Raw genomic sequence first — 27683 nt, 5'->3', positions numbered from 1 at the left:
TGTTCAGTGTAATTATTTATTAGGTAAATTTAAGTTAAAACCACAATAACCACTATACACTTACTAGAATGGCTAAAATTTAAAAGTTTGACAATACCAAGTGTTAGTGAAGTTGTGAAGAAACTGAATTCTCACATACTATTGCTATGAACATAAAATGGCCAAGCCCCTTTGAAAATAGTTTGACAATTTCTTAAATTGTTTAACATATGCCTAAAATACTATTCAGCTAACTTATGCCTGAGAATTTACCCAAGAGAAAGCAAGGTGTATTTCCATACGTGGGCTTATACATAATGTTTATGACAGTTTTACTAGCAATCACCAAAAATTGGCAACAACCTAAATGCCATGAACAAATTAATAGATAAAGAAATTGTGTAATATTTATATAATAGACTATTACTCAATACTAAAAGGGAGTAGACTATTGATATATGCAACAACATGGATAAATTTCAAAGTAATTATGCTGACTGAAAGCAGTTGAGCAACAACAAGGAGTGACCCATTGTTATATACAATAATATGGGGAAAACAAAAAGAATTATACTGAGTAAAAGTAGCCAACCAATAAATAGTGCATACTGCATGATTCTATTGATGTAAAACTCTAGAAAATTCAAATTAATCTATAGTAACTAAAAACAGATCCCTGGTTGGCTCTAGGAGGATTTGGGGGGTGATGTTTATATTCACTATTTTGATTATAATAGTGGTTTCATGGATGTATACATATGTCACAACTTATCGAATTGTAGACATTAAATTTGTGCATTTTGTATGTCAACAAAGCTTTTAAAAAATGGGAGATCTTATTATTATTAAAATAAGATTTAACAAAATGGGCCAATAAATAACGATCTTTGATTGATCTACTAGGAAAGATAGAAAGCATTTATTACTGGCACAGGAGAAAGTTCTCTCTGTTTTATAATTCATTGTTCACAAGCTTGTCAAAGGGCAGGGTCCTTTAGGTAGAACAGTTAAAAGAAAAATAATAGTTGCATTTTTCAGAACTCAAAATTAAGCTTTGGGCTATTACCTTTTATAAATTATGGACTAAGCGTGTGAGAATTTAATTGCTCTGTGTTGTCAAGTTCTCCACACATGCATAACTTAAAAATCTCTTTCTTTCTGGAAAGTTATGTTCTGGCAAAATTTGAAGAAGGAAATTACTGTGGTGAAGACTGTGCTATTATTCTGCTTGAGGTTTAATATGAATCAATCTAACAATTTGACAATCAGATGTCTATTGATGATTCCTAATTCCATTCTATTTTCCCCTATTAATTCAATAAATTCATCATCTTATTTTCTCTTGCCAAATTTGAGACCAATTTAATACAATTTAGTAAGATCTGCTGTACATCTTGCTGGACAATATACAGATCATAAGAAACATGTAAAATATAATCCCAGCCTCAAGGAACTCATAGTCTAGGTGGAGAGACCAAGCAAATGAACATGGAGTATTTAAGTAGTGCCCAGTACAGTTTCTGGCACAGTGATGATAATCATTAGTGAGTGAATTAAATTAAACAACACTGAAAAATAGTATAAGGATAAATGCAGAAGTATATGTTAACAGATCCGGGATTTCAAAGAAAGCAAGGCATCAAAGCAGGCTGGAGTTCTGGCAGATCATGGGAAGATCACACTTGAGATGGGGCAGATTTTGATGATAAAAGATAATAAGAGCATTGCAGTTCATGGTAATTATAAATAAATCAAAGAGATGGACATTAGTACAGTGCGTTCACTGCAGGGAGAAGCCCATTATGACTGTCAGAGATGAAAACATATAGGTAAGTTGAAGCAGAACGGAGGGCCTCATGAGAATTTTGGACTTTATTCTGAGGACATGGAGAACTACACAAGGGTGTTTATCAGCAGAGCCATATTTTTGAATCTAGACTTGCATAGCATGCAGAAAGGCTGATAAATATACTGCAAAGGCATGGAGATCTGAATATAGAAATATAGGAAACGGGTAATTATAACTTAAAGTATTATGCTTGCAGCATGGTTGAGAAGAAAGAAATCAACTATGGAAAGTAGAAAACAATGAGATTCACAGATTATGAAAAAGAAGAAATAAAGTTTGACCTCCTGATTTAAAAGTCAAAGACTATGGAGGATACAATCCCGGGGTCAGAAGAGAAAACTGGAAGACAGACTATTGTAAAGAGTTTGTTTCAGATTCAAGTTTGAGATTATCTTGGCAAAATTAGAATGATACTTTTTTGTTTTTGTTTTTGTTTTTGTTTTGTTTTGTTTTGTTTTAAAGGCTCAGATTAGGGATGAGTGTTTCTAGGGTGGTGGGTTTACATCCTTGAAAACAACTGGGTTGTCTTTTGTCAACTCAGCAGTGCTCCTGTCTGTTCCCTCCTTCTCCTTTGTCTCATAGGAAAGAAGCCTGGAACGAATTCCTCAGAATTTCTTTCTTGCATAGTTTCAGAGTAGATTATTTCAAGGTGAGGCAGTTTCATGATGTTCAGAGGGTATAGTCCTCATATTCCTTGGCAACTGTTGTCTGACTTCTCATTGGTGGCCTTACCTCACCCCTGTGGGCTCTCATTGTTAGATTTCCAGCCACTTTCTGGAATAACTTGTGCTTCCTCCAGCTTTACAAATGTGTACCTTTTTTTTCTTTTCTTTTTTTTTTTTTTTGAGATGAAGCCTCACTCTGTTGCCCAGGCTGGAGTGCAGTGGTGCGATCTTGGCTCACTGCAACCTCCACCTCCCGAGTTCAAGCGATTCTCCTGCCTCGGCCTCCCAAGTAGCTGGGAATACAGGTGTGCACCACCATGCCCATATAATTTTTGTATTTTTGGTAGAGACAGGATTTCACTATGTTGGCCAGGCTGGTCTAGAACTCCTGACCTTGTGATCTGCCCACCTCAGTCTCCCAAAGTGCTGGCATTGCAGGTGTGAGCCACCGTGCCCAGCCTAATGTGTACGTTTCTAACTCCCTGTATTAAATCTCTTTCTCCTCAAAATTCCTAGACTGGAGTCCACTTTCCTCATAAATTCTAGACAAAAATATGTATCATGTAAAGACAACATGAGCAATGGGCTGACATTGGCGATGTGTGTCGGGGGAAGGGCAATGGAGAAGAAATAGAACCAGTAAAAGTCACAGAAAAAAAAGATTAGAAAATTAAGAAAGGAAAATGAGCACATCCTTTAATAGAAGCCAAATGAGGTCAAATTGTGAGGCAAGAGAGGGCTTTTTCAGGTAAAGGGACAAAACAGAGAAAGGAAAACTGCACACTGAGAGGAAGGTGTAATATTTGTTAAGGTGAGTGATGACTTGTACAAATTTAGTTTTAGTGTAATAGTATTTCTTTTTTTCTTTCTTTTTCCTTTTTTTTTGAGACAGAGTCTCACTCTGTCAGCCAGGCTGGAGTGCAGTGGCACGATCTTGGCTCACTGCAACCTCTGCCTCCCGGGCTCAGGCAATTCTCCTGCCTCAGCCTCCCAAGTCACTGGGATTACAGGTATGTGCCACCGCGCCTGGCTAATTTTTCTTTTCTGCATTTTTAGTAGAGATGGGGTTTTCACCATGTTGGCCAGCCTGGTCTCGAACTCCTGACCTCAGGTAACCCCGCCTGCCTCGGCCTCCCGAAGTGCTGGGATTACAGGTATACCACACCCGGCTGGTATTTCTACACATTTAATTCCAGGTGCAATTAGAAGGATGTTACCAAAATCCTGGACAAACATAATGTTCAGTGGGATAAGGCGACCCAGATCTTTGGAACTTGGTTATGACAAAGAGCCAGAGAGTGCCAAAGCCCCTGCGTTAATACAGGGAATCCACAGTACTGTTTCTGCCACATGCCAAATTGCTTCTGTGGTCTCAAGAAACAGTCTAGAGAAAAAGCATTTGCCAGATTTAATAATGGCGTACTAGGTTTCCAGTAAGAAATCACATTTGAGCAACCATGCAAGTAGCAACACTACCTGATTACATTTACGATATTCCACATAATTCTGTAAAAGCCATCTGTTTTTTTCCATAGGCCACATAGGTGAATTAAACAAGGAGGCAGCAGAAATCTTTACCCCTTAGTCTTTCAAATTTGATCATTGCAGTAATCTCTGTAATATTTTTTGTGACTTTCTATTTTCAAAAAAGGGGCTATTCCAGCCACTTTCATCTGATCTTCCTACCTTAGAGCCCTTACTTCATAAAACAAGGAGCTGAAGTAGGTATACTTCCTATTGTTGAATGTAGACTTTGCATTCAGAAACTGAATAGTTAGCTAAGCACGAGGGGATCCACAGAATCATGCATTCAACTGTGAGTTGGATTCTGATTGTTGTATTCCTTCTTCTGCATTGCAACAAAGACTTTCTGCTTTCTCAACTTTATTTAATGTAGGTCATTGGCATCGGTAAGCCCCCACCCATGACTACTGGACCACACTGACATATAGGATCCATGGGAATTTGTAAGCTCTGAACGAGTGCAATAATCTCTGAAGAATCTGAGTATTTGTCTTTCTCCAGTGTACAGCCACACTACTGTTACCAAACTGAACTGGGGTTCACTCACTCAGCACTTGCATAAGGCCAAACATACACGTTGAGGTTTGTAGCAGGTGAAAGGAGGGTGTTTACTTGCAGGGCACCAAGCAAGGACAATCTGGCAACGCCTGCTTAATACCTGACTTCACTGATGGCTTGCAAGCACAGGTTTTTAAAGGCAGGGGTCAATTTCAGGAGAGCTCAAGTTACAGGCAAAATTCAAAATCAATACATGTAAGTTATACAGTGGTTGGGACTGAAAAAGTGGGATATCTTGAAGCAGGTGCTTCCAGGTCATAGATAGATTCAAAGGTTTTCTGATTTGCAACTAGTTAAGGAAGAAAAGCTTTGTTTAAAAATTTGGGATGAGCAGAATAGATACATTAGGTATGGCTCATGGGTGTGACTACCTCCAAACCCCTTAGGAAGAACCTTAGAAAGAACAGCAGTTGGAGTTCAGTCCACAATTCCTTCTTATCTGAGGTCTATGTACCAATGGATCCATTTAGTGTGGGCCCAGGTTTCTGAAACACAACTCAGGGACATATGTGAACATGTTATTCTTAGTTTTGCAGGGAACCAAACATCTTGTGACTCTAACTTCCTTGGCTATTGTTTACAGCTACTATTACTTTTTTATTTACCAAGTTGCTCATTTACTTCTCAGAGCTAGCTAAGTGCCTAAAATTTCTTTCAAAGCAACTCAAGATTTTCCTTTATTTCCATACTTGGGAGAGGCCTGGAAGGCACCTACGTGGGGTCCTTGCTCTGTGCCTTAGAAGGAACTCAAGAGAGAAATTTTATACAAACTTCTTGTGTTAGTGTAACAGTGGGAATTATTGATGGTATCTGGTCCTCCCTTTATCGAAGGGGCTCATATCTGTGAAAGGACTCAAGTCTGGGAACTTAGTGAGAAGTTGTGATTCTCCATTGTGTTGCTTGAAGTTAAGACTCTGTTCACAAAAATAAAAGTTCTAATTTTTTTCATATGTTATAGATGGTATAGATATCTATATCTGTTCTAGGAATACCATAATCAACTTGTTGCTCTCAATGATATCTGTGGTTAAAACTGTTTTGGCTGGTGCTTCTTGTTGCCTATTTTGGTAATTACCAACTGTCCCTTAAGATTGGGAATCAGGGAGGCCATGTCAAGGAGATCATTTTCAAACACCATCACTGATCTGAAGCCACTGAACTTTTCTGGGATGTTGGTTCTTTATTTACCAATATATTTCTCAATACATTGGTAGAGTAGTATTCCCTGGGGATTCCTTTGGAACAGAGTTAGTGGGTGGGTGAGTGGTTAACCATGATAAGAAATATATAAATTAGCTTCTGTCTTGGATCTTGAGACAGGGCTCCTTATAACCTTTGTAAATGGGGCACTAGGAGAATATTTTGTTGTAATATTTGGTCTTTGATCATTATTCCTGGCACACAGCTAGTAAAACCCTTGGGATTTTGGGATTTCCAAAGATTGGAGTGATAGCTGGGAGCTCCTGGATAGCTTTAGGGTGGGGCCTGGTTGCCAGGGGAACCAACTCTGTGATCAGAGGGTTGGAATTTTCAGTCTCATCTACTCCCAACCTCCAGGCAGGGGAGCAGGGATGAAGGTTGAGGTAATCACCAATGGCCAATGATTTAATCAATCCTGCCTACATAAAAGCCTCTTTTTGTTCATAAAAGTTCAAAGAGCTTCTAGATTGGTAACACGTGGAGGTTCCTGGAGGGTGGTGCCCCAGAGAGGGCATGGAAACTCTGTGTCCCTTCCCCATACCTTGCTTAATGTGTCTTCCATCCGCCTGTTTATCTGTATCCCTTGTAATATCCTTTATAATGAATAGATAAGTGTAAATAAAGTGTTTCGCCCTGAGATCTGTATGCCATTCTAGCAAATTAATTGAACCCAGGGAGGCAGTTTTGGGAAGGCCCAATTTGTAGCCAACTATGGGTGGGCAGAAGCACAAATCATACCCTGTGGTTTCTGATTGGCATCTGAAGTGGGGACAGTCTTGTGGGATTCTAGTTCTCTTCTTCCTCTCTATACACAAACATTATCCTGAAATTTGTATGGGTACTAGAATCAGAGAATCTTCTCTTGTATTTGTTGTAATTCTTCATTTTTTTAAGAAAAATTGAAATATCAGAAACATGACAAAATATTACCATTTGTTGGATCTTAGTGGTGTGAACACATGTTTATTTATTCTTTTTACTTTTCAGTATTTTCAAAATATTTCATATTATAATATTTAAAAACTGAAACAATTGAGATGAAGCTAACAGTTGTAACTAAATATGTTTGATCACATTACAAAAAAATGCTGAATGTAGAAAAGGTGATTTTTACAATGAGGGCCCTTATATTAATAACCAGAATATTATAGAGCTCAAACTGTTCACTAGGAAAAAATAATCTAATTTAAAAATTGGCAAAAGATATAAATAGACATTTCTCGAAAACATAGAAATAACCAACAGATACGTGAAAAATGCTCAACATCACTAGTCATGAGAGAAATGCAAATCAAAACTACAATGAGATATAATCTCACCTCAGATAAAATGGCTTTTATCCCAGAGACAGGTAATAACAAATGCTGACAAGGATGTGGAGAAGAGGGAACCCTCATACACTGTTTGTGGGAACATAAATTAGTACAACTGCTATGGAGAACAGTTTGTTCGTTCCTCACACAACTGAAAATAGAGCTACCATATGATCTGGCAATCCCACTCCTCAGTATATACCCCAAAGAAATGAAATCAGTACACTGAAGAAATAGCTGCTCTCTCATGTTAATTGAAGCACTATTCACAATAGCCAAATTATGGAAACAACCTGATTGTCCATTAACACATGAATGGATAAGGAAAATGTGGTATATACACAATGAAATATAATTCAGTCATAAAAAAGAATGAGATTCTGTCATTTGCAACAACATGTATGAAACTGGAGGATATTATGTTAAGTGAAATAAACTAGAAAGACAAATAATATTGCATATTCTCATTCACATACGGGAGTTAAAAAAATGGAGACGAGAATGATGGTTATCAGAGGCTAGGAAGGGTAGTCTGGGAGGCAGTGTGGAGATAAAGAGGGGATGGTTAATGGATACAAGAATACAGTTAGAATGAGTAAGATCTAGCGGTCAGTAACACAATAGGGTGACTATAGTTAACAACAATTTATTGTATAAGTTAAAATAACTAAAAGAGTAGAACTGGAATGTTACTAACACAAATAAATGATAAATATTTGAGGCGATGGTTACCCCAATTATGCTCATGTGATGAGTATACTCTAACGCCTATATCGAAACATCATATGTCCCCCGTAAATATGTACAGCTATTATGTATCCATAATAATTAAAAATTAAAACATTAAAAGTTAAATAAAAGCTGTTAAAAATGGATTACTAAAAACTCCTTCTAAGAAGGCAAAGACAAAAGGGAATTAATAATTGAAATTTGTTTCTAACTTAATTTTCTTATGAAGACATGCTAATTATGCACATTTCTTTGAGTAGTGAAGTGAACCAGACCAATCCTGCCATTACGATGGTTTTATTCATTTCTTCCTGGAGATCTGCAGCTTCCTTTAGGGATGTCATTGTTCTCTTTTATGTTGAAAGTCGGGAGAAGAAAGCAAAAGAAATGAAAAACTTATGTCTAATACCACAGATATCTCAATAACAAAGAGCACATACATTTTGCTTATGTGTGCATTTTATTTTCATTTGTAAGAGATTTTTCAAAGTGTGAGTGTATGAGAGAAATTTAAAAAAATTGATTATCTGATTATAATTAGATGCTATGATTGTGCTGTGGTCTGAATATTCTCCCAAATTTATGTGTTGAAGCTGAATTGCCAATGTGACAGTATTAAGAGGTGGGGTTTTGGCCAGGCGCGGTGGCTCACGCCTGTAATCCCAGCACTTTGGGAGGCCGAGACGGGCGGATCACAAGGTCAAGAGATCCAGACCATCCTGGCTAACACGGTGAAACCCTGTCTCTACTAAAAAAATACAAAAAAACTAGCCGGGCGCCGTGGCGGGTGCCTGTAGTCCCAGCTACACAGGAGGCTGAGGCAGGAGAATGGCGTGAACCCCGGTGGGGAGCTTGCAGTGAGTGGAAATCGTGCCACTGCACTCCAGCCTGGGCGACAGAGCGAGACTCCGTCTCAAAACAAACAAACAAACAAACAAACAAACAAAAAAAAAACCAAAAAACCGAGGTGGCGTCTTTAGGAGGTTGTCAAGTCATGAGGGTGGAGCCTGCACAAATGAAATTATTGACCTCATAAAAGGGCTGGAGGGAGCTAGTGATAGTTCCTTTTGCTCTTCCAGTTTTTGCCATGTGAAGTCACAGCATTAAAGGCATCATCTTTATGATGATGAGCTGAGAGCTGCCCTCATGAGAAACTGAGCCTCCAGAAGCCTCGATCTTGAATTTGTCAGCTTCCCAGATTATGAGAAACAAATTGTTGTTTATAAAGTACCCAATCTCAGGTATCTTATTAGAGCAGCACAAATGGACTAAGACCAATTAGTATTGTCGTTTTCAGTGATTTCAATAGAGTAAAATAAGTGTCGAAAACGGATACTGTAGAAACTAGCTATCCTGATTCAGATTCCACAGCTACCCCCTGAGAGTTTCTGTGACTTTAAGATTAAAAAACAAAACTCGCTGTGTGCAGCAGCTCACGCCTGTAATCCCAACAGTTTGGGAGGCCGAGGTGGGTGGATCACCTGAGTTCAGGAGTTCAAGACCAGTTTGTCCAACATGGTGAAACCCCGTCTCTACCGAAAATACAAACATTAGCTGGGCATGCTGGTGGGCACCTGTAATCCCAGCCACTTGGGAGGCTGAGGCAGGAGAATTGCTTGAACCCGGGAGGCAGAGGTTGCAGTGAGCCGAGGTCATGCCACTGCACTCCAGCCCAGTGACAGAGTGAGACTCCATTTCAAAACAAAACAAAACACCCCACAAAAAACAAACTCATGCCAACAATTATTAAAAAGGAGAAAGAATAGCTCTTAATATTCACTCAGAAAAGTAAAATACAAGGATAGCTGGGAAAGGAGGTAGAGCAAGACGGCCGAATAGAAACCTTCAGTGATTGTCCTCCCAACAAGAACAACAAATTGAACAACTATTCACACAACAAAACACCTTCATAGGAACCAAAAATCAGGTGAGCAATCACAGTGCCTGGTTTTAACATTATAATAAAGAAAGAGGCAGTGAAGAGCGTAGGAAAAACAGTATTGAATCGCATACACCAGCCTTTCCCCATTCCCTGGCAGTGGCTGTGTGGCACACAGAAAGAATATGTGTATTTAGGGAAGGGATAACTCAGTGATTATCAGACTTTTTGTTGGAACCCAGAGCTGCCCTATGACAGCAGAAAGCACACACAGGGCTGAACTCAGCTGGCACCCATGGAGGGAACAGGGAGACCAGCTTTAGCCAGAGGACAATCATCCATCCCAGTGGTCTGAAGCTGAGTTCCAGCAAGGTTCCTCACCACAGGCTAAAATACTCTGGGGTTCTATGTAAATTTGAAAGGCAGTCTAGACCACAAGGATTGTAATTCCTGGGCAAGTCCTGGTGCTGTGCTGGGCTTGAAGCCAGTGGACTTAGTGTACACACAACCTACAGAACCATCAGCTGAGGTGTCCAAGAGTGCTTGCATCACTCTTCCCCCAATGCCAGGAAGTGCAACTTGCAGCTCCAGGACTGACGCCTTCTCTCTTCTTGAGGAGAGAAGGGAGACTGAAGAGGACTTTGTCTTGCATCATGAATACCAACTCAGCCACAGTAAAACAGGGCACTAGACAGAGTCTTGAGGTCTCCATTCCGGGCCCTACCTTCTGGAAAATATTTCTGGACGCATAATGGGCCAGAAGGGAATCTGCAGTCTTAAAGCGAAGGACCTAGTCCTGGCAGGATTCGTCACTTGCTGACTAAAGAGTCCTTGGGCCCTGAATAGTGGGCAGTGGTCGCCAGGCAGTACTGACCTTAGGCCTTGGTTGTGAGTCAGAGCCATGCTGGCTTTAGGTGTGACCCAGCACATTCCCAGCTGTGGTGGCTATGGGAAGCGACTCCTTCTGCCTGAGGAAAGGTGAGGGAAGGGTAAAGGGGACTTTGCCTTGCAGCTTGGGTACTGGCTTGGCCACAGTGGGGTAGAGCACCAAGTGGGCTCTTGGGGTCCCCTATTCCAGGCCTTGACTCTGGAAGGCATTTCTGGACTTTCCCTGGGCCAGAAGGAAGCCCACTACCCTGAAGGGAGAGACTCAAGACTAGCAACATTCACCACAGCTGACTGAAGAGCCTTGGGCCTTGCGTGAACATTGGATGCTGACTTTTAGTCCAGGATCTTAGCTCATCTCCACATGGGCCACCTCACAATGGAAGCCGCAGTCTTTTTATAATCTAATCCTGACGTACCATCCCACCACCACTGCCAGATTCAATTAGTATTGAGTCAGTCAATGTAACCCGCACACAAGCAAAGGGAAATTAAACTCCATTTGTTAGAAGAAGGAATATCATATAATTTGTGAACATATCTTTAAAATTTTGCTTGCCCAAATTCTCAGTTTTTGCAAGAGAAACCACACAAAAATTTTTTTTCAGTTGGTTCACATCCTAGTAAAACTAACGAAAATGGATAAATGCTTCGTTACTGCTTCTCATCCTCTACTTACAATTCCTTCTGCTTTCTTTGCTGCCCCCTCCTCCTCTGTATACCTTACAATGTTGGAGGTTTCTAGCTGCTCAGGGACTCTTCTTTTTGGACACTTTCACCTTACAACTTCATCCCATACCATGCATTATATTCCATCTCTGTTCTCGTAATTCCTGTATTTCTATCTTCAGCCCTGACCTAGCCTTGCAATTCCAGTTTTATATATCCAGTCTCTCTTGAACATTGTCACATAGATCACATGAATTTAAAATGAGCCACAGCTAATACAGAACTCTGGATTCTCCCTTCTCTCCCAGGTTTCTCTAAGTAAATCTATCCACTTATGTTTTGTTGTTTTGTTTTGTTTTTTGACAGAGTCTCTCTCTGTTGCCCAGGTTGGAGTGCAGTGCCATGTGAGTCTTAGCTCACTGCAACTTTTGCCTCCCGGGTTCAAGCGATCCTCCAACCTCAGGCTTCCGAATACGTAGGACTACAGGTATGTGTCACCACATCCAGCTAATTTTTGTATTTTTAGTAGAGATGGGGTTTTGCCCTTTTGGCAAGGCTAGTCTCGAACTCCTGACCTCAGGAGACTCACCCACCTCAGCCTCCCAGAGTGCTGGAATTACAGGCATGAGTCACCCCACCTGGCCTACCCACTTGTTTAAACTCTTTCTTATCTTGTTCCTAATCTCTGGGCAAGTCCTGTCATCATGTCTTTCTTCCAGAGAATCTACCTGAATCTAGCAAACTTTCTTCTCCCTGGCTGCCAGTCCAGTTCATCCTTCCTCTATTTCCCACCTAGAACACTGTAATAGCCTCCTAATAGCTTTGCTTAGTAAGTCTTCTCTGTCCCCTGTAAGTATTCCCCATTACAGCCATGGGAGTATGTCCGGAATTGGTGGATTCTTGGTCTCAGTGACCTCAAGAATGAAGCCACGGACCCTCACGGTGTTACAGTTCTCAAAGATGGTGTGTTTGGAGTGTGTTCCTTCTGGCAGTTCAGACGTGTTCAGAGTTTCTTCCTTCTGGTGGGTTTGTGGTTTTGCTGGCTTCAGGAGTGAAGCTGCAGACCTTCACAGTGAATGTTACAGTTCTTAAAGGCAGCGTGTCTGGAATTGTTTTTTTCTCCCATTGGGTTTGTGGTCTCCCTGGCTTCAGGAGTGAAACCGCAGACCTTTGTCGTAAGTGTTACAGCTCTTAAAGGCAGTAAGGACCCAAAGAGTGAAAGTACAACACTTCCACACGGTCGTAGAATACTGGAGTGGCTTGCCCTTCCTGAGGCGGCAGGCTTCTTTTATTCCCTTATCTGGCCCCACCCACATCCTGCTGATTGGTTCATTTTACAGAGAGCTGATTAGCCCATTTTACATAAAGCTGATTGGTCCGCCTTGACAGAGTGCTGATTGGTGTATTTACAATCCTCTAGCTAGACATAAGAGTTCTCCAAGTCCCCACCAGATTAGCTAGATACAGAGTGCTGATTGGTGCATCCACAAACTCCTAGCTAGACAGAGAGTGCTGATTGGTGCATTTAAAATCTTCCAGCTAGACATAAAAGTTCTCCAAGTTCCCACCCCACTCAGGAGCCTAGCTGGCTTCACCTAGTGGATCCTGCGTGTGGGCTGCAGGTGGAGCTGCCCACCAGTCCTATGCGCCTGCCCGCACTCATCAGTCCTTGGGCAGTTGATGGGACCGCGCGCAGAGGAGCAAGGGGTGGCTCCCGTCGGGGGGGCTTGGGCAGCGCAAGAGCCCACAGTGGGGAGGGGAGCTTGCTCATGGCAGGCTGCAGGTCCCGAGCCCTGCCCTGCAGGGAGGTGGCTGAGGCCGGGCGAGAATTTGAGCTTGGCGCAGGCTGGCAAGCAGTGCTGGGGGAGGCAGCGCACCCTCCGCATCTACTGGCCCAGGTGCTAAGCCCCTCACTGCCTGGGGCTGGTGGTGCTGGGCGGAGGCTCCCAGTGCAGGGCCTGCCAAGCCCGCACCCACCCAGAACTCATGCTGGACCGTGAGAGCTGGGCGCAGCCCTGGTTCCCACCCACACCTCTCCCTCCATGCCTTTCAGCAAGCAGAGGGAGCCAGCTCCGGCCTCCGCCAGCCCCGAGAGGTGCTCCCACAGTGCGGTGGCAGGTTGAAGGGCTCCTCAAGCACGGCCAGCGTGGACCCTGAGCCTGTATTCCCCAAGGCACTTAGAGCCAGCGAGGGCTGCCAGCATGTTGTCACCTCTCAGGAGCATTTTGCAAATAAAATCAGTTCAGGTCACTCCTCCACTTAAAACTCCTTATGGCTTTTTATTTCATTTAGAATAATAAATCTAAACTATTTGCTCTGACTTAGAATTTTTTACATATTCTTATTCCTGCCCATTCGTCAGCCACACTGGTCTTCACCATACGTGGTGCTTAGTTAAAGTACCACAAACTTTGTCTGCATGTGTGTCTTCGTTTGTGTGTACATGTGTGTTTATGTGCATGCTGTGTGGATAGATGTGTTAGCATGTGTCTGGGAATGTGTCTGAGTGTGTGTCTTGAGTATACACATTTGTGTGCATGTGTGCCTGGATATGTGTATCTGGTGTGTTCCCCTGTAGACAGGGCCATCCTGATTGATGGGCAGATCAGACAGAATGGGCAGAATAGACAGCTCCCTTGCAAGTACTCATAGACCACAGATTATCTTCTCTCTTTATATTTCTCTAGAGACTCATTAAGTTTAAGTGGTCTCTTGTCAATTGCAAATATCCTGGGAGTTGCATCGTCATCTTTATCTTCCTGTGAGTATTATAATTAAATTGTCTTCCTCCTAGTACTTACAACAAACCAGAGATAAGAATGAGTGAAAAGGTCTCAGAAAAGGAAATTGAGAGACACTTGGTTCTTGGAGCGTGGTTTACTGGCTGAGATGACATCTCCTGGATTATCTTCCCGGATCATAGGGATTTCCCCTTCGCTATGGTACTGGGCAATGGTGGGGAATGGAAAAGATAGTTGTTCCTAAATTTTGCTGAATGCCTGACATGCCTGGTACAGTTCTGTGCTTCAGAGGTTTCCTGATGCTCTTTAGATTTGAGATCATTGATCCTTTTTTTCAGAACAGTGAAAAGGCAAACTTGCTCCCAGTAGACACAGTCACTCCTCGGTGAGCACAAGCAGAGGACAGCAAGGGAGCATATTCAGTGACTATTTCATGCACTGTCACACATAACCAGCCAGGGGACCCTGCAGAGAGGTGCCTGCATGCATGTTCCTTGGAAGAAGTGACCCACCTCCCGTCAGGGCCCTTCTCCACCCCTCTGACTCTCTGCCCTCTCCTTTTTCATATTTCGTTCCTTATATTTCTCTTCTCTTGCCTGCAACTTCAGCCGCTCCTTTTCTAGCTATTAGATCTTTCCTTCCAACATGTGAACATACCATTTTATATCTCATAAGTTGAGAAAAAAAAAAAAAATCTGCCTCCTTCACCCCAGATTTCCCTTTAGAAATCTCCCCATCTCTGAGTTGCATTTCAGAGCCTGGCAGCTCAAGAATGTTTTCTACACTTAGTGTCTCTAATCTAGTTTAGGTTTTGTGCTCAACACATCACATCAGGTGTTTTGCTTGGTTGAATGATGACCAATTTGGTGCCAAACCTTCAAACACTATTAGTGCATATCTTATGTGTCATATTCTCAAACACTTAGCTCAGATCTTATGAGACATTTCAGCAGCATTCAGTACATTGGCCCTTTCCTTCTTGAAATCCCTCAACCTTCTCTTGGCTTCCTCCCATCTGTCTGGCCATTCTTTTTCAGACTTATTTGTGGCTCTTCCCAGATCATTTCAGGAATCCTTCTCCTATTCTACACTTTATTCCATTCCCTTGGATTTAAATTCCTCCTCTATGCTGCTGTTTCTTAAATGAATAGCTCTGGAATCCTCTTCTGTGCAGTGTTCTCTTATATCTAGTTGCTTGTTTAAAGATGAAAGGGAGAAATCTCTGGAGTGGTTAAGCTTTCAGGCTTTGGAGTCAGAGTCAGAAACATAGAGTTCAATACCAATTTTGTAACGTATTTGCTGTGTCACCCTACATAAGTTATGTGACCTTTCTGTACCTCTGTTTGTTCATTTCTAAATCAGCATATCCTTTATAGGGCTTTTCTGATAACAAATGAATTAATACATTTAAGGTGCTTAAAAACTATGCCTGCCATACAGTAAGCATTTAATAAGTATTTACTAATTCTTTTAAAAAAATTATTCTTATCATTTATACTCTCCTCTTAGATGATTCATGGACATCTATTCAAATCAGAACTTCTGATTATTTCAGCAAATGACACTTTCTTCTCAGCTGCTTAAATCAGAAATTGACAGCTTCCCTAGATACCTCTCACACTGATACCAATCATTATCAAGTCTTTATTACTTTAACTCCAATTCTCTCATAGACCACCCTAAATCAACCATACCTTGACTCTCCCTTAAGTTACTGTAATGGTTTCCAAATCAGTCTTCCTGCTCCCTCTTGTGCCCTTTTCTGAACTCATTCTTCAATACATAGCAACTAGAGTGACCTTTTTAAAGCATACTTTGGATCATGTCACTCCTTTGCTCAAAATTCTTCATAGTTTCCCATTGGACAGAGAAGAAAGTCTCATATTGTTGAGTGGAAGAGTCTGTGAGTTCATACATGGCCTCATCCCTGCCCACCTTCCAACCTGTAGTCAGTCTTCCCCTCACTCAGTGGTTCAGGGCTTTCAAATGTTGCAAGACCTTTTCTACCTTGTGAATTATAATTTTGCCTCTAGAATATGCCTGGAATGTTTTCATTCCTTTTTTGAATTTTCACCCCTCCTTAGGGTTTTCAATAAATGACATTCCTCTAAGACAATTTTTCTGAACCTTAATTTTTAACTGAGGAACCCTCTGTTATCCCTTTTGTAATACCTCATTATTTATCATATGCACTTACCAAAATTTGCAATCTGTGTGTTTATTTGCTTAATTATAGTCTTCCTGACTAGAAACAAACACTGTAATGACGGGGACCGTATTTGTCTTGTTAATTGTTTCATCTCAAGTATCTGGCAGAGCCTCTGGTCCATAGAAGGTGCTTAATCAATATTTGTTGAATTAATAAAGTGAATAAATCAACTGTGGCCAATATAAATAGTTAATAGTCATTTCAATGATTAAATATAATTAGTCCTATAACTGAGACGTATATAAGTCACAAGACGTTTCTAAACTTTTTGTGTTTAAGTGATGAAATATAGAATTGCGTGTTGTACACAACTTCAATACTATTAAATTGTATTGTTAACACAATGGAAGACGATGTTAGAGAGGAAAGTACACGGACTTGCAGTCAGATCTGAATTTGAATCCTTACCTACCAGTGGTATGGCCTGGGGCAAGTTGCTTAACTTTCCTGAGCTTCTGTCCCTTCCTTTGAAAATGGTCATCCTAGCACCAGTTTATATGGTTGTTGCAGCGAATTGAAATAAAGTAAATGGCTCATGTTGGTTGCTTAATGAATAAATGTTAGCTGTCATTTGCACTGAATAAAAGCTCTCTTTTGGCACTTAACTATGAAAAGGAAAGACATAGGAATCAAGAATAATTGATAAACTTTTGATCTATTTATCACATCCAATTTTTTTTTTTTTTTTTTTTTTGAGATGGAGTTTCACTCTTGTTGCCCAGGCTGGAGTGCAATGGTGCGATCTTGGCTCACTGCAACCTCTGCCTCCTGAATTTAAGCAGTTCTCCTGCCTCAGCCTCCCGAGTAGGTGGGATTACAGGTGTGCACCAGCAGGCTTGGCCAATTGTTGTATTTTTAGTAGAGATGGGGTTTCACCATGTTGGCCAGGCTGGTCTCGAACTCCTGACTTCAGGTGATCCACCCAACTCGACTTCCCAAAGTGCTGGGATTACAGGCGTAAGCCACCGTGCCCAGCCCATATTCAAAAATTTTATGGCCCCCAAATCATATAAAGTCCTGAAATAATAGGCAATAGAATAGAAAAATTTAAAACCCATGAATTTTATTAAAATCAAACAGATTGGTTCTTTTTTATTTTTATATTTTAATTTCTGATATAATCCATAAGTTCACAATCAAATAGATTGGTTCTTAACATTACAAAAGCAAACGTACATGTGCTTCCCAGATCTGGACTGTTATTTACTTGGCTGACGTTTCCCTTTTCAGTTCTCACATCTTTACCTAGAGGCTTTTCCTTCACCAACATGTTAAGCATCCCTATACCACCATTTTATTGCTGATCTGAGAACCCTGTATGTTTTTCCCTTGAATACATCTTGCTCTGAACTTAGGTTGTTTAATTATAATTTTACCTGTTTAGGGTCCAAGTCAACAAATAAACTACAAATACCACCATGGGCAGGATCTTGTTTATGTTCCATTCCCAGCACTGAGCACAGTACCTGCTCACAAAGAACATGAATAAGTAGAATAGCTACATTGCCTGAGTTTCATTAAGCCCCTTTAGCCATAGCTGAAGCAAAACGCAAGGGTCGTTCTTTAAAAAAATATTGTTTTTAGAAAATGTCTTGAAATTTATGTAATTTTCAGCTGCAGGCATTATGCTGTCCATCAAGGGAACTTATAGTAACTTTCTTAAGTTCTAGCTCATACTTTTTAATATGTAGGATACACTTAGCATTCCCATTGTGTGAAGGGATTTTTGCCTCCTTCCTTTTGGTGTGTCCCCAGTTCTCTACATAGTATCATATACAATGATTAACATGAACCAGAGGATATGGGTATATGTATACATCTGTGATCTTTATAAATTATGAGATCCAAAGAAAAAGGCTTAGCCACTTGAAAAGTAGGGAGGATAATAGGGTAGAAGCTCACAGATACATTTTTGTAAACAAGAATTTGAATTTCTTGGTGTACCTTTTAATTTCATGAGGATACAATTGAAGAATGGTTTGCTTTTAATAAATCGACTGCCAGCTATATTTACCTTAAAGTTTTAAACAAATTTACCTAAGAAATTGATTAAATGTTATGAAAACGTATTAAGGATCTGAAAGAGCACAGACGCTTAATAAATTCCAAATTAACAAACAAGGATTTTTTCTTTTTCATGTGTGCGTCAAAATCACTGCTATCTTATTTCTTTCTTGTACTAGCTAATGCAGGTTCAGGCATTCTAAAGCATTTAAGTTTAGAAAAAAGATAACGCCCTTAGTAATCGTAAGAATACTACTTATGATACCTCTGGAAAGATTCATTTAAAAGCCTAAACACTGCTACATTATTATTTTCTACAATCGACGAAGGAAAAAATCAGGAGGCATAATGATTATGGCAAGAAAAAGTCTTCTTTCAGATTTCACTAAAATTTTAGTTTCCTCAGGTGGCAAAACAAATAAAACTCCACATTCTGCCTGCCTTGATTTCTGTGCAGTGTGTATGTGTTCGTGTGTGTCCACGTGTTCACCCTTTCCTTCAATGTTTTCTTTCCTGATTTTTATCTGAAACATGAAAGAGATTTTATAATAAAACATCTATGTAAACTACGTGGCAATCTATGATTAAGAATATAAATGTATGCACAAGAAATTTGTTTTTATTATTTTATGTATTTCTACTATGAGGAATGCACTAGAAACCTAAGTTAGCTGATTTATTTGGCTTTCTTTTATATTGTTAAAAAGCCTTAGTTGAGGTTGTGCTTTTATGATAAACTTTGGATTTTGAATATATTTTTCTCTTAGTTATGAGAAGAAATGGAGAAGTGCAACTAATGATAAATAAGCCATAGTCATAGTCATAAATATATATAGTTCATTTGTATTTAAATGTAGACTTCAGTCAGCAATAATTACAGAAAAAATAGGTCATTAGAATCAGCAATACTCAGATACAGACATACAGGCACTTAGGCATTTATGTTCTCATGTTTTTGACTTATGGAGCTAATCTTAGTCCTTTTTTTTGCAACAGAGTCTTGCCCTGTAACCCAGGCTGCAATGGCGTGATCTCGGCTCACTGCAATCTCTGCCTCCTGAGTTCAAATGATTCTCCTGCCCCAGCCTCCTGAGTAGCTGAGATTACAGGCGCCCGCCACCACACCCAGCTAATTTTTGTATTTTTAGTAGAGATGGGGTTTCACCATGTTGGCCAGGCTGGTCTCGAACTCCTGAGCTCAAATGATCCGCCCACCTCGGCCTCCCAAAGTGCTGGGATTACAGGCATAAGCCACTGAACCCGGCTCCTAATCTTAGTCTCTTAAGATGAATTTATTATAATCACTTTATTACTCAGCCTAAGTTTAGGTTGAAATACTGGATGATGAGAGAAATGTCTTGAATTAATTTCAGATGATCCTACAAAATTCATTAAGTCTATATCTAATAGCAAATAATTGCAGTACAATTTAACTAAATTCTCAGAATCTTTGCTAATGAACTGAATTATAAATATGATAACCAAAGAAACTGGTATGACATTGAATTCTTCTGGTTTTCCAAACTCTGTTTCTTCCAAATGATACATGGTTTCAAGTTCTTCTAGTCACTCATAAATCCATTTCTCTCACTAGTCTCTCACTAGTCAGTTCCTGCACATTTGGATGAATAAATTCATTTCATTTTAAATATTAGTAGAGCTGTCTGATACACACACACACACACACACACACACATACACACACACACACACACACCAGGGATGAGTTCTGAGAAACACGTCATTAGGCAATTTTGTCCTTGTGAAAACATCACAGAGTGTACATACACAAGCCTGGATGGTATAGCCTGCTACACACCTAGGCTTTATGGTAAAGCCTATTGCTCCTAGGATACAGACCTGTACAGCATGTTACTGTACTGAATACTGTAGGCAATTGTAACACAATGGTGAGTATTTGTGAATCTAAGCATAGAAAAAGTACAGTAAAACTACAGTATTATAATCTGTTGGGACCACCCTCATATATGCAGTCCATCATTGACTGAAACATTGCTATGTGGCCCATGACTGTATGTAGTCATGTATGTATATATGTATGCCTCATTTTCATAGTGTGGTGTGATTTTTGTATTAGTGTCTATCTGCTGTGTATTAGCAGTTTGGAAAAAACAAAAATTAAGTGTTTTTATCCTTCCGTATGACAACTTGGGGAACTTTTATTATTTTATAATAAAATTTGTATAATTTTAGAAAATTATAATTTATAATATAAAATTTATTATATTAAATTTATATAACTTATCAGAATTTGACAATAATAAGCTATATGTGACATTAATTTCCCATACATGTCTTTTGGATCATGATTGTATCTTAATTTCTCATGTAAAGAAAGTTTTGGACACAATATTAATATTTACAATGAATAACAAATTTACCATTTGAAAAGTAGAAAGGGAAAGATTGAAGTGGAAAGTAAAGAGATATTATTAATAAGCCAGTGTTATTTTGGAACATAAAACAAGCAAACGATGAAGCCCAAATAAAAAGTTTTATGGGAAGTACTTATATCCCAAGTACCATTTTAAAAGGTACATTAAATTTTCTACAGTTCTGAATAAATCAAATGTCTATGTTTACACCTTTATTGGAACTTTTTATTTTATTAGGAACAAATAAAAATTTTCAATGACCTTCAGAAAAATTTTGGAAATGTTTGTGAGGATGGATTGGAACAACAGGATTGAAAAAAATCCAATTGTATTTTAAATTATATTATATTAACTTGGGATACTGAATTATGCACTTATTTTGCCTGTCTGAATCTCTCTGCACTTTATTTTGTATGTGGTATTAAATGCCAATAGGCACTTTGCTCCTATCTTCTGAAATTTTTTCAGGCAAGAATTTAGGAAGATGCAAAAGATAATGAAGGATGAGAATTGTGGTTATTGATGTTAATTCCAAAATATTTCCGTTTCATGATCAGCCTTCAGGACTTGGACTGTGCACCAATTAAATGCTGCAGGCTATAACTGTGGCCCTAATAAACAACCTTGAAAATTTTGGCAGACCTTATTAAAAAAGGGGAGCAAGTGAGAAATAATAGATGCTCTAACACAGTCCATCTCTGTGACTGGAAAATTAACTAAATGTGTATTCTGTACTGATATGGACTTGTTGGAAAAATATTTGTCAGTTAGGACAGTAATGTATTTCCTAGCCAGGTCCCATTTTATTTTAATTTGCCAGTAGTCAAATTAGGAAGCAGTTGTTATCAGAACACAACAAGATGATAAAATATGTTGGACCAAAGAAAATGGGGAGAGAAAATGATCATCCTTGATAATGACTGCAATCACCAGAGCACAGGTATGTCCAGGCCTCCCTCTGTGTCCCACCCCCATTTCTTTAAATTTCGCTATTAGCCTAAAAGAAGAAATAACATCAATAATTCTACACAATGGAACTCTGTCATAGAAATACATAATTTAAAATTTTATATTATCTAAATTAGGAAAACCCAGACTCACAATTTTTCAGTGTTAAAGTTTTCTCATCAGAAAACGTGGCTAATAATTACTGAATGGATTGATACATGTGAAGTCATTAGCACCGTGCTTGGCCTATATTTAATATCCAATAAAGTTAACAGCCATTATTATTATATTTCCATGGTGGTTGTAATCATCATTATTTAGCGCTCACCGTTAATCTATTGAAAAAAGAAAGTGTAAAATGAGAAGGGTGCATTAGGATTTTACTTCTGTGGGTTTACATTTTTTTTTTTTTACCAGATTGATCGCCAATAAATTATGCATGTCTAGAATGATTGCTGTGTAAAATTATGATGCACATGACACTTTTACTTTCAAAATTGTTATATCCTCTGTAATGAAATCGTCTCCCTCTCCGAGAAGGTGTCTCTGACTGGGAAATTTAGCAAACTTGTCTATCCAATTCAACGTCCACTCAGCCTTGGCTCTTTCAACTCCCTTCACATGTCTCAGAGAAATAGCTTATTCTGTTTTAGGGTTCTGTTCTTCATTTTGCAGGCAGTGTAGGAGATGTCTGAGCAGTATTGGTGGATGACTATTAAAAACTGGTAATCGGTTAAGAGAACTTTTGGTGCCGAAATATGTAGCTCTAACCAAGGAATTAAATTGAACTAAACTGAACTTTAAAATTCTGGTTTTTCCTTTTATTTTATTTTTTTTTAAGACGGAGTCTCCCTCTGTCACCCAGGCTGGAATGCAGTGGTGCAATCTCAGCTCATTGCAACTTCCACCTCCCGAGTTCAAGCAATTCTCTTGCCTCAGACTCCTGAGTAGCTGAGATTACAGGCATGCTCCAGGACACCCGGCTACCTTTTTTTTTTTTTTTTTTAAGTAGAGATTGGGTTTCACCAGTTGGTGAGGCTGGTCTTGGACTCCTGACTTCAAGTGATCCACCCACCTCAGCCTCCCAAAGTGCTAGGATTACAGGCACGAGCCACTGAACCAGGCCAAAATTCTGTATTTTCAGTTAGAGTCAAAGCCCAAGGAGGCCTCTGCCATCTTGTAGCCCCTGCCAATATCCTACTCTTGTCTTCCAGGGTTCCTCCAAATCTCTCTCCAACTATTTGTTATCTACTCATTCAACACCCTTCTTCAACCATCCTCTTGCTTTGGAATTGATGTGAACCAACTAGGCCCACCTTATTAGTGAGTGTCCTTTATTTACAGACTTACCTTTCTGTTGTCCCAATTACACAGATGTTTCAATAGGATTCATCAGATAATACGATTTGAGGTGTGGTGTTCAGATTCACAGAAGCATTGTGTATTAGTCCTCCTGCAAAACTATTTTAATAGCGTTCTTCACATTCTCTGAAATTATAGTTGAAAAGGTAGAATGGATACTTGAGAAAGTTTTTTCTTTTAACTTTAACATGATGCGTAAACATGAAGCTCTTCTTCCTTTGGGTTTTGTTTTACCTTTATTGTTTCCTGTTCTTTCTCTGGGCAGGTAGGAATTCATTTGCCCTGCCTGCCAGCCCCCATAGAGACAGAACCATTACCTACTGAAAGAAGATTTTAATGACGTGATGAAAATATTTTAGAAAGCACCTTGAAGAATAGTATCTTTATGTAACCACTGTTGGAGAGATGTCTTCAGGAGACTGAAGTAGAAGAGTTACTGTCAACATGGAAAGGTGAAGATTTGAAGTGTAAGATTATGAACAGTAGTGTAAAGAAGAGAGTTGAAATATTTTCCGCTAGATAATTCCTTCAAAAGGATCTGATCTGGTTTCTTAATCTGTATTTCTCTATCACCACATCTGGCCCATCATCTGTATTCAATAAATTGGATTATATGTAGAATGAATATAGTTATGTGACCTAAAGAGTTTCCATAGAAAAGCTAGAGAAAAAAGTAATTAGGGAAAGGCAAAGAATAATCTGCTACAATAATAATTAATGCTTGAAGATAAAGGAGAAAAAAGGCAGGGCAGGCAGTAAATTGAAAGATTAAAGGTATGCTATGTATTTAATATTATTTTCAACCAAAAATTTTTTGTAATAATTATATTTTAAAATCATCTTAAGCAAACTCGCTGTTCAAAACTAGTAATTCCTTAGAAGTAAAAAATCAAACTCTGTAAAGAATATTTTACTCTCCTAATACAATCAGCTGAAGTAGATACGATTTAAACCTTCGTAGATAAAATTTAAACCTTCATTAAAAAAATACTGTGTGCCTACACAATTGTGTTGAAAATTCAGATGTTTACACAGTGGAGAGTAATAACCATTCTTGTACCAGTGAGTTAATAAAACAAACACCTTAATGACACTGTAGGGAAGAGAAGATGCCTTTCTTATGAAACTCTGAGGAGTCATCAATTTAATTTCAAGAATCCTTTTTTATTCTTTTGAGCAATGTTACTGGCAGACATATTATAGCTCCCCAGAGACTATTTCTAAGCCAACATTGTGACTAAGTTGAAGGAATAGGGAGGCGTGTTGAACTTTTTAATGCAAAATTGACACCTAATAAATCAAAGGCTATAAATGAAAATAATTAACAAGAAAAGATAGAGACTATCCACCAAGAGGATCATATATATCACCAGTTAAAATCAGTCTTTCTACTAAATAATTTCCTTTGTCTTTTTCCTTCTTCTCTAAACTCTTAACATTTGCTTGCTTTTTATCCTTTCCAGGATATTAAGGAGAAACCATTAGTGGTTGCATATTAAAAATGAATGAAAATCTATGTATATGTGTATCAATAAATTTATATCTACATATACACATACATACACACAAATAGCTAGACAAATAAATCACCCTGCTTTCCTAGATAGAATAAAGCCTTTGATTAAGAATTTAGTTAATTTCTGACCAAAACCATTACCCCGAGCTTCTCTGCTTAATGCAAGTAGTGGTGTTTAAGAAGTATATAAGGTTCAGGGACTGGCTTTCCTTAATTGATACTATCTTTTCTGTTACAGTCTCTGCCTTAATTCCCATTACTGGCAAAAGCTACTGTCTCCACCCATTCAGATGAGATTTAAGCATTACTTTCAATTGTTGTGTCCTTCCAGTTGTATGTCTCACAGGGTCCTCCCACATGTGTATTATGGATGTATTATGTGTATTAAGGAATGAAATCTAACAAAATAGGGCAACAGTCAACATTTTGTCCTGTTCAAGCATGCACATGTTTTATTTAAGTATTCTCCAAAGGTCTATTTTTTTCCAGCATAATGCAGATATTATGCTATCCTTTGAAATAAGATATGTGAATTTCAAACAAAATTGTCAAAAACAATGACCTTAGTTACTCCATATGGTACACAGAAATAATTACGTTTCACTTACAATACAGATGCACTTAACAGTCATCAATAATCATTCACCACCAACACAGTATATTTTTAAATCACCTAAAACATCAAAAAGGTTTTTTTCTTTTCCAAAAGCCTAATAAAATTAATAATTTTGGATAAGTGATAAATCAAAGGAGGAGGCAGAATTGTCAATTGAAATAACCTAACTGCATTTTCTTTTATGTAATATTAAGAACATGAAAATAGAACTTCTCATTGGGAATCAAAAGACATAGTAATTCTGATTATGGTTTCCTTAGTCTACTTTTTAGAAAGTTTTCAATAAATGCCATCAGATAAGTTTCACTAGACATTGCTCTAGAAGCACAAAGTGACACGAGGCAGGTGTTAATATAATTGTTAATATTTGTACTGCTGGAAGATTAGTAACTTTTTAAAAGATGTACTAGGAATAAAGCCAGTTCTTCCCAAGAGATAGTTGAGTTTATCTTACTTTCACTCAGCAAATGTTTATTAAGATCTAATATGTGCATAGCACTGTTCTAGAAGCTATTCTAGAAATGGGAAGCAAGGATTTCTGGCTTTACTTGAAAATGGTTGGATTAATCCATTTTTATGACAAAATATGATAAGCATTTAAAAATCTCATCTCTAATAGAGGAATAATTATTAACTCTTTCCATGTACAGAAGCTAAGCTTTATTCCTTACAGTGGTGGCTTGGAATGAATAAAAACTTTGCATTTGACTTTAAACTTTTTTACACTGTCACGTGCAGACATGTCTGCTGACATATTTTAAGGGTGAAAAGTTATAAAAACTTTTCACTTAAATGTACAGAGATCAACTTTGCATCATCAAACTCCTGTCCTCCTGATTTATTGGAGAAAATTGTACCTCGCAATACACAGGAACTTTTCTGAGATAAATTTGTGCTGCCTTCCTGAATGGTGTAGAAAGCATGCTTTCATCAAATATTGCTCAATAAAGCCCTCTAGTTTATCTCTACATTTCAATCCACATTAGTTATTCTCAAAATGTATTCAAGATCTGAGGCAAAATAAATAATACATCAAGTAAGATTCTGAGATGACCGATCCTGTGATATTAGTCCCAGTCAATTCTTTTCATAAAATACATAGTGATAGATCCAGTATCTGGGCTTTTCCATAAACAACAAAGACGTTAGTGATAATTCACATGGGTCAACTCCTTTTTTTTCTCATTTTTGACAAGGGGATTGAGGACAATCTACTTACAAGATAATTTTTTTTTTTTTTTGAAATACAAAAGTAGGAAAGTCACTTGAACTACAGTAAACATTAGTCTTGTTGATGATGATAAACCCAATAGAAAGGTGCTATAGAAATACAAGAACAGATAATGCACTGTCACAGGAATACAGTGGACCAAAGAATATTACTGAAAAACATTTATGGCACAATAGTTTTGGATTAAAAAGTTACCTAAAACCTGGCCACACCAGAAGTTTTTCTACGAACGTGGCTCCTACCGTATCTATAAAGATCTGGAAAGTACAACAACAGAAAAATCCTGATTCCTGATACAACAGTTGTACAATGAATTATTGCAGTTGTAACAGTATCTAGGTGCAAAGTTAAACGATAATTAATACTGAACTATCTGAACACTTTAGATTTACTAATGAGTATCCCCATGAGAAATACTGCAGTTCTAAAAGGAGTTTATTTGCACAGCCCACCATGGAACATGAACACTCAGCTTGTTGTAAGTGCACAGAAATTACCCCTTTCTACAATTATAGTTTATCATGCCTATTCTGAAGACAACATAAAGAAACTGAGATCACTGCTTCAAAGAATTCTAGCATGCATTATGATGGTTTCCTTCAGTCAATACAAATATGTTGTGTTTTTTTTTTCATATGTAATAATCTTCATCATAGCCAATGTTCATGGTTTTAACAGGAAAAAATTTTATCAAAATGTTTTCCATATTTTTTTTGTTTTGCATTCAACTGGAACATTATGTTCAAAGATTTATTTTATTTATTTTATTAAAAAAGAGTTCTGATCATAAGAAGCATCAATAGGCGGCATTTCATTGTGCTCATTCACAAAGTCAAAGGGCCACAGAATATTACTCTGTGTAACAGGTCAAACTGTCTAGAAATGCCATTTGGTGGTTTTATTCACATCCTTAAGATTGGAAGCTTTGTTTTTGTTTCATTTCCAACCTTCTTGCTTTGCTGCCTTAATCTGCAGAATATTAGTTTCTTCTTTCTTCTACGTTGAGATTCTTTTCACAGCCAGGACTCAAATTCTCTTAAACCCTATTCCAAGTGTCTTACAAAGCAGAAACTCTGACAATATTTCCTCCTGAGTACTCAGGAGATTCTGGCCTATCGTCTCCCTCTGGTGTGGTTACTGGAGGTGTTGGGATGCTTATTATTGCTGTAGTCACATAAGGTTGTTCACAGTTTAGTTTAACACACTCTTCCATTTTGGCATTTAAACTGGATCGGCTGATAGAAAAAAAAATTAAGAAAGTAAGTTGTTTAGTTAAATTTTTTTCATACAACTGAGGAATATGTGTTGTAATGCTTATAAAAACATTTTAATTGTCTAAGGAAAGTTATTATAATTAAAAATATCAAACCCCAAATCTTAATCTATGTTAAAGATGAATATAGTCAGTAA

At 38.4% G+C, this 27683-nt stretch overlaps 2 protein-coding genes across 4 annotated transcripts in view; one reads left to right on the top strand and one right to left on the bottom strand.

The window, feature by feature from the left end:
• TSPAN12 (tetraspanin 12) overlaps nucleotides 1-27070 on the top strand; it is a 107760-nt gene extending 80690 nt beyond the window's left edge. Inside the window, exons 9-10 of one of the 3 annotated variants that reach the window (XR_013415502.1) lie at nucleotides 11637-11737; nucleotides 23176-27070. Coding sequence is in view for 2 of the 3 variants with exons in the window: in XM_077997206.1 (XP_077853332.1) it covers nucleotides 11617-11729 (113 nt within the window). In the remaining variant the exon portion in view is untranslated. Of the gene's footprint in view, nucleotides 1-11616; nucleotides 11738-23175 lie in introns of all 3 variants that reach the window. The other 2 variants (XM_077997206.1, XM_077997208.1) reach the window with 2 other exon arrangements.
• KCND2 (potassium voltage-gated channel subfamily D member 2) overlaps nucleotides 24857-27683 on the bottom strand; it is a 487058-nt gene continuing 484231 nt past the window's right edge. The window contains 1 exon segment of the mRNA NM_001261699.1: nucleotides 24857-27508. Coding sequence (NP_001248628.1) covers nucleotides 27331-27508 — 178 coding nt within the window. The 3' untranslated portion in view covers nucleotides 24857-27330.

The sequence above is a fragment of the Macaca mulatta genome, chromosome 3 (genome assembly GCF_049350105.2).
Source record: "Macaca mulatta isolate MMU2019108-1 chromosome 3, T2T-MMU8v2.0, whole genome shotgun sequence".
Classification (NCBI taxonomy): domain Eukaryota; kingdom Metazoa; phylum Chordata; class Mammalia; order Primates; family Cercopithecidae; genus Macaca; species Macaca mulatta.
This window is presented reverse-complemented; position numbering and strand designations above follow the sequence as displayed.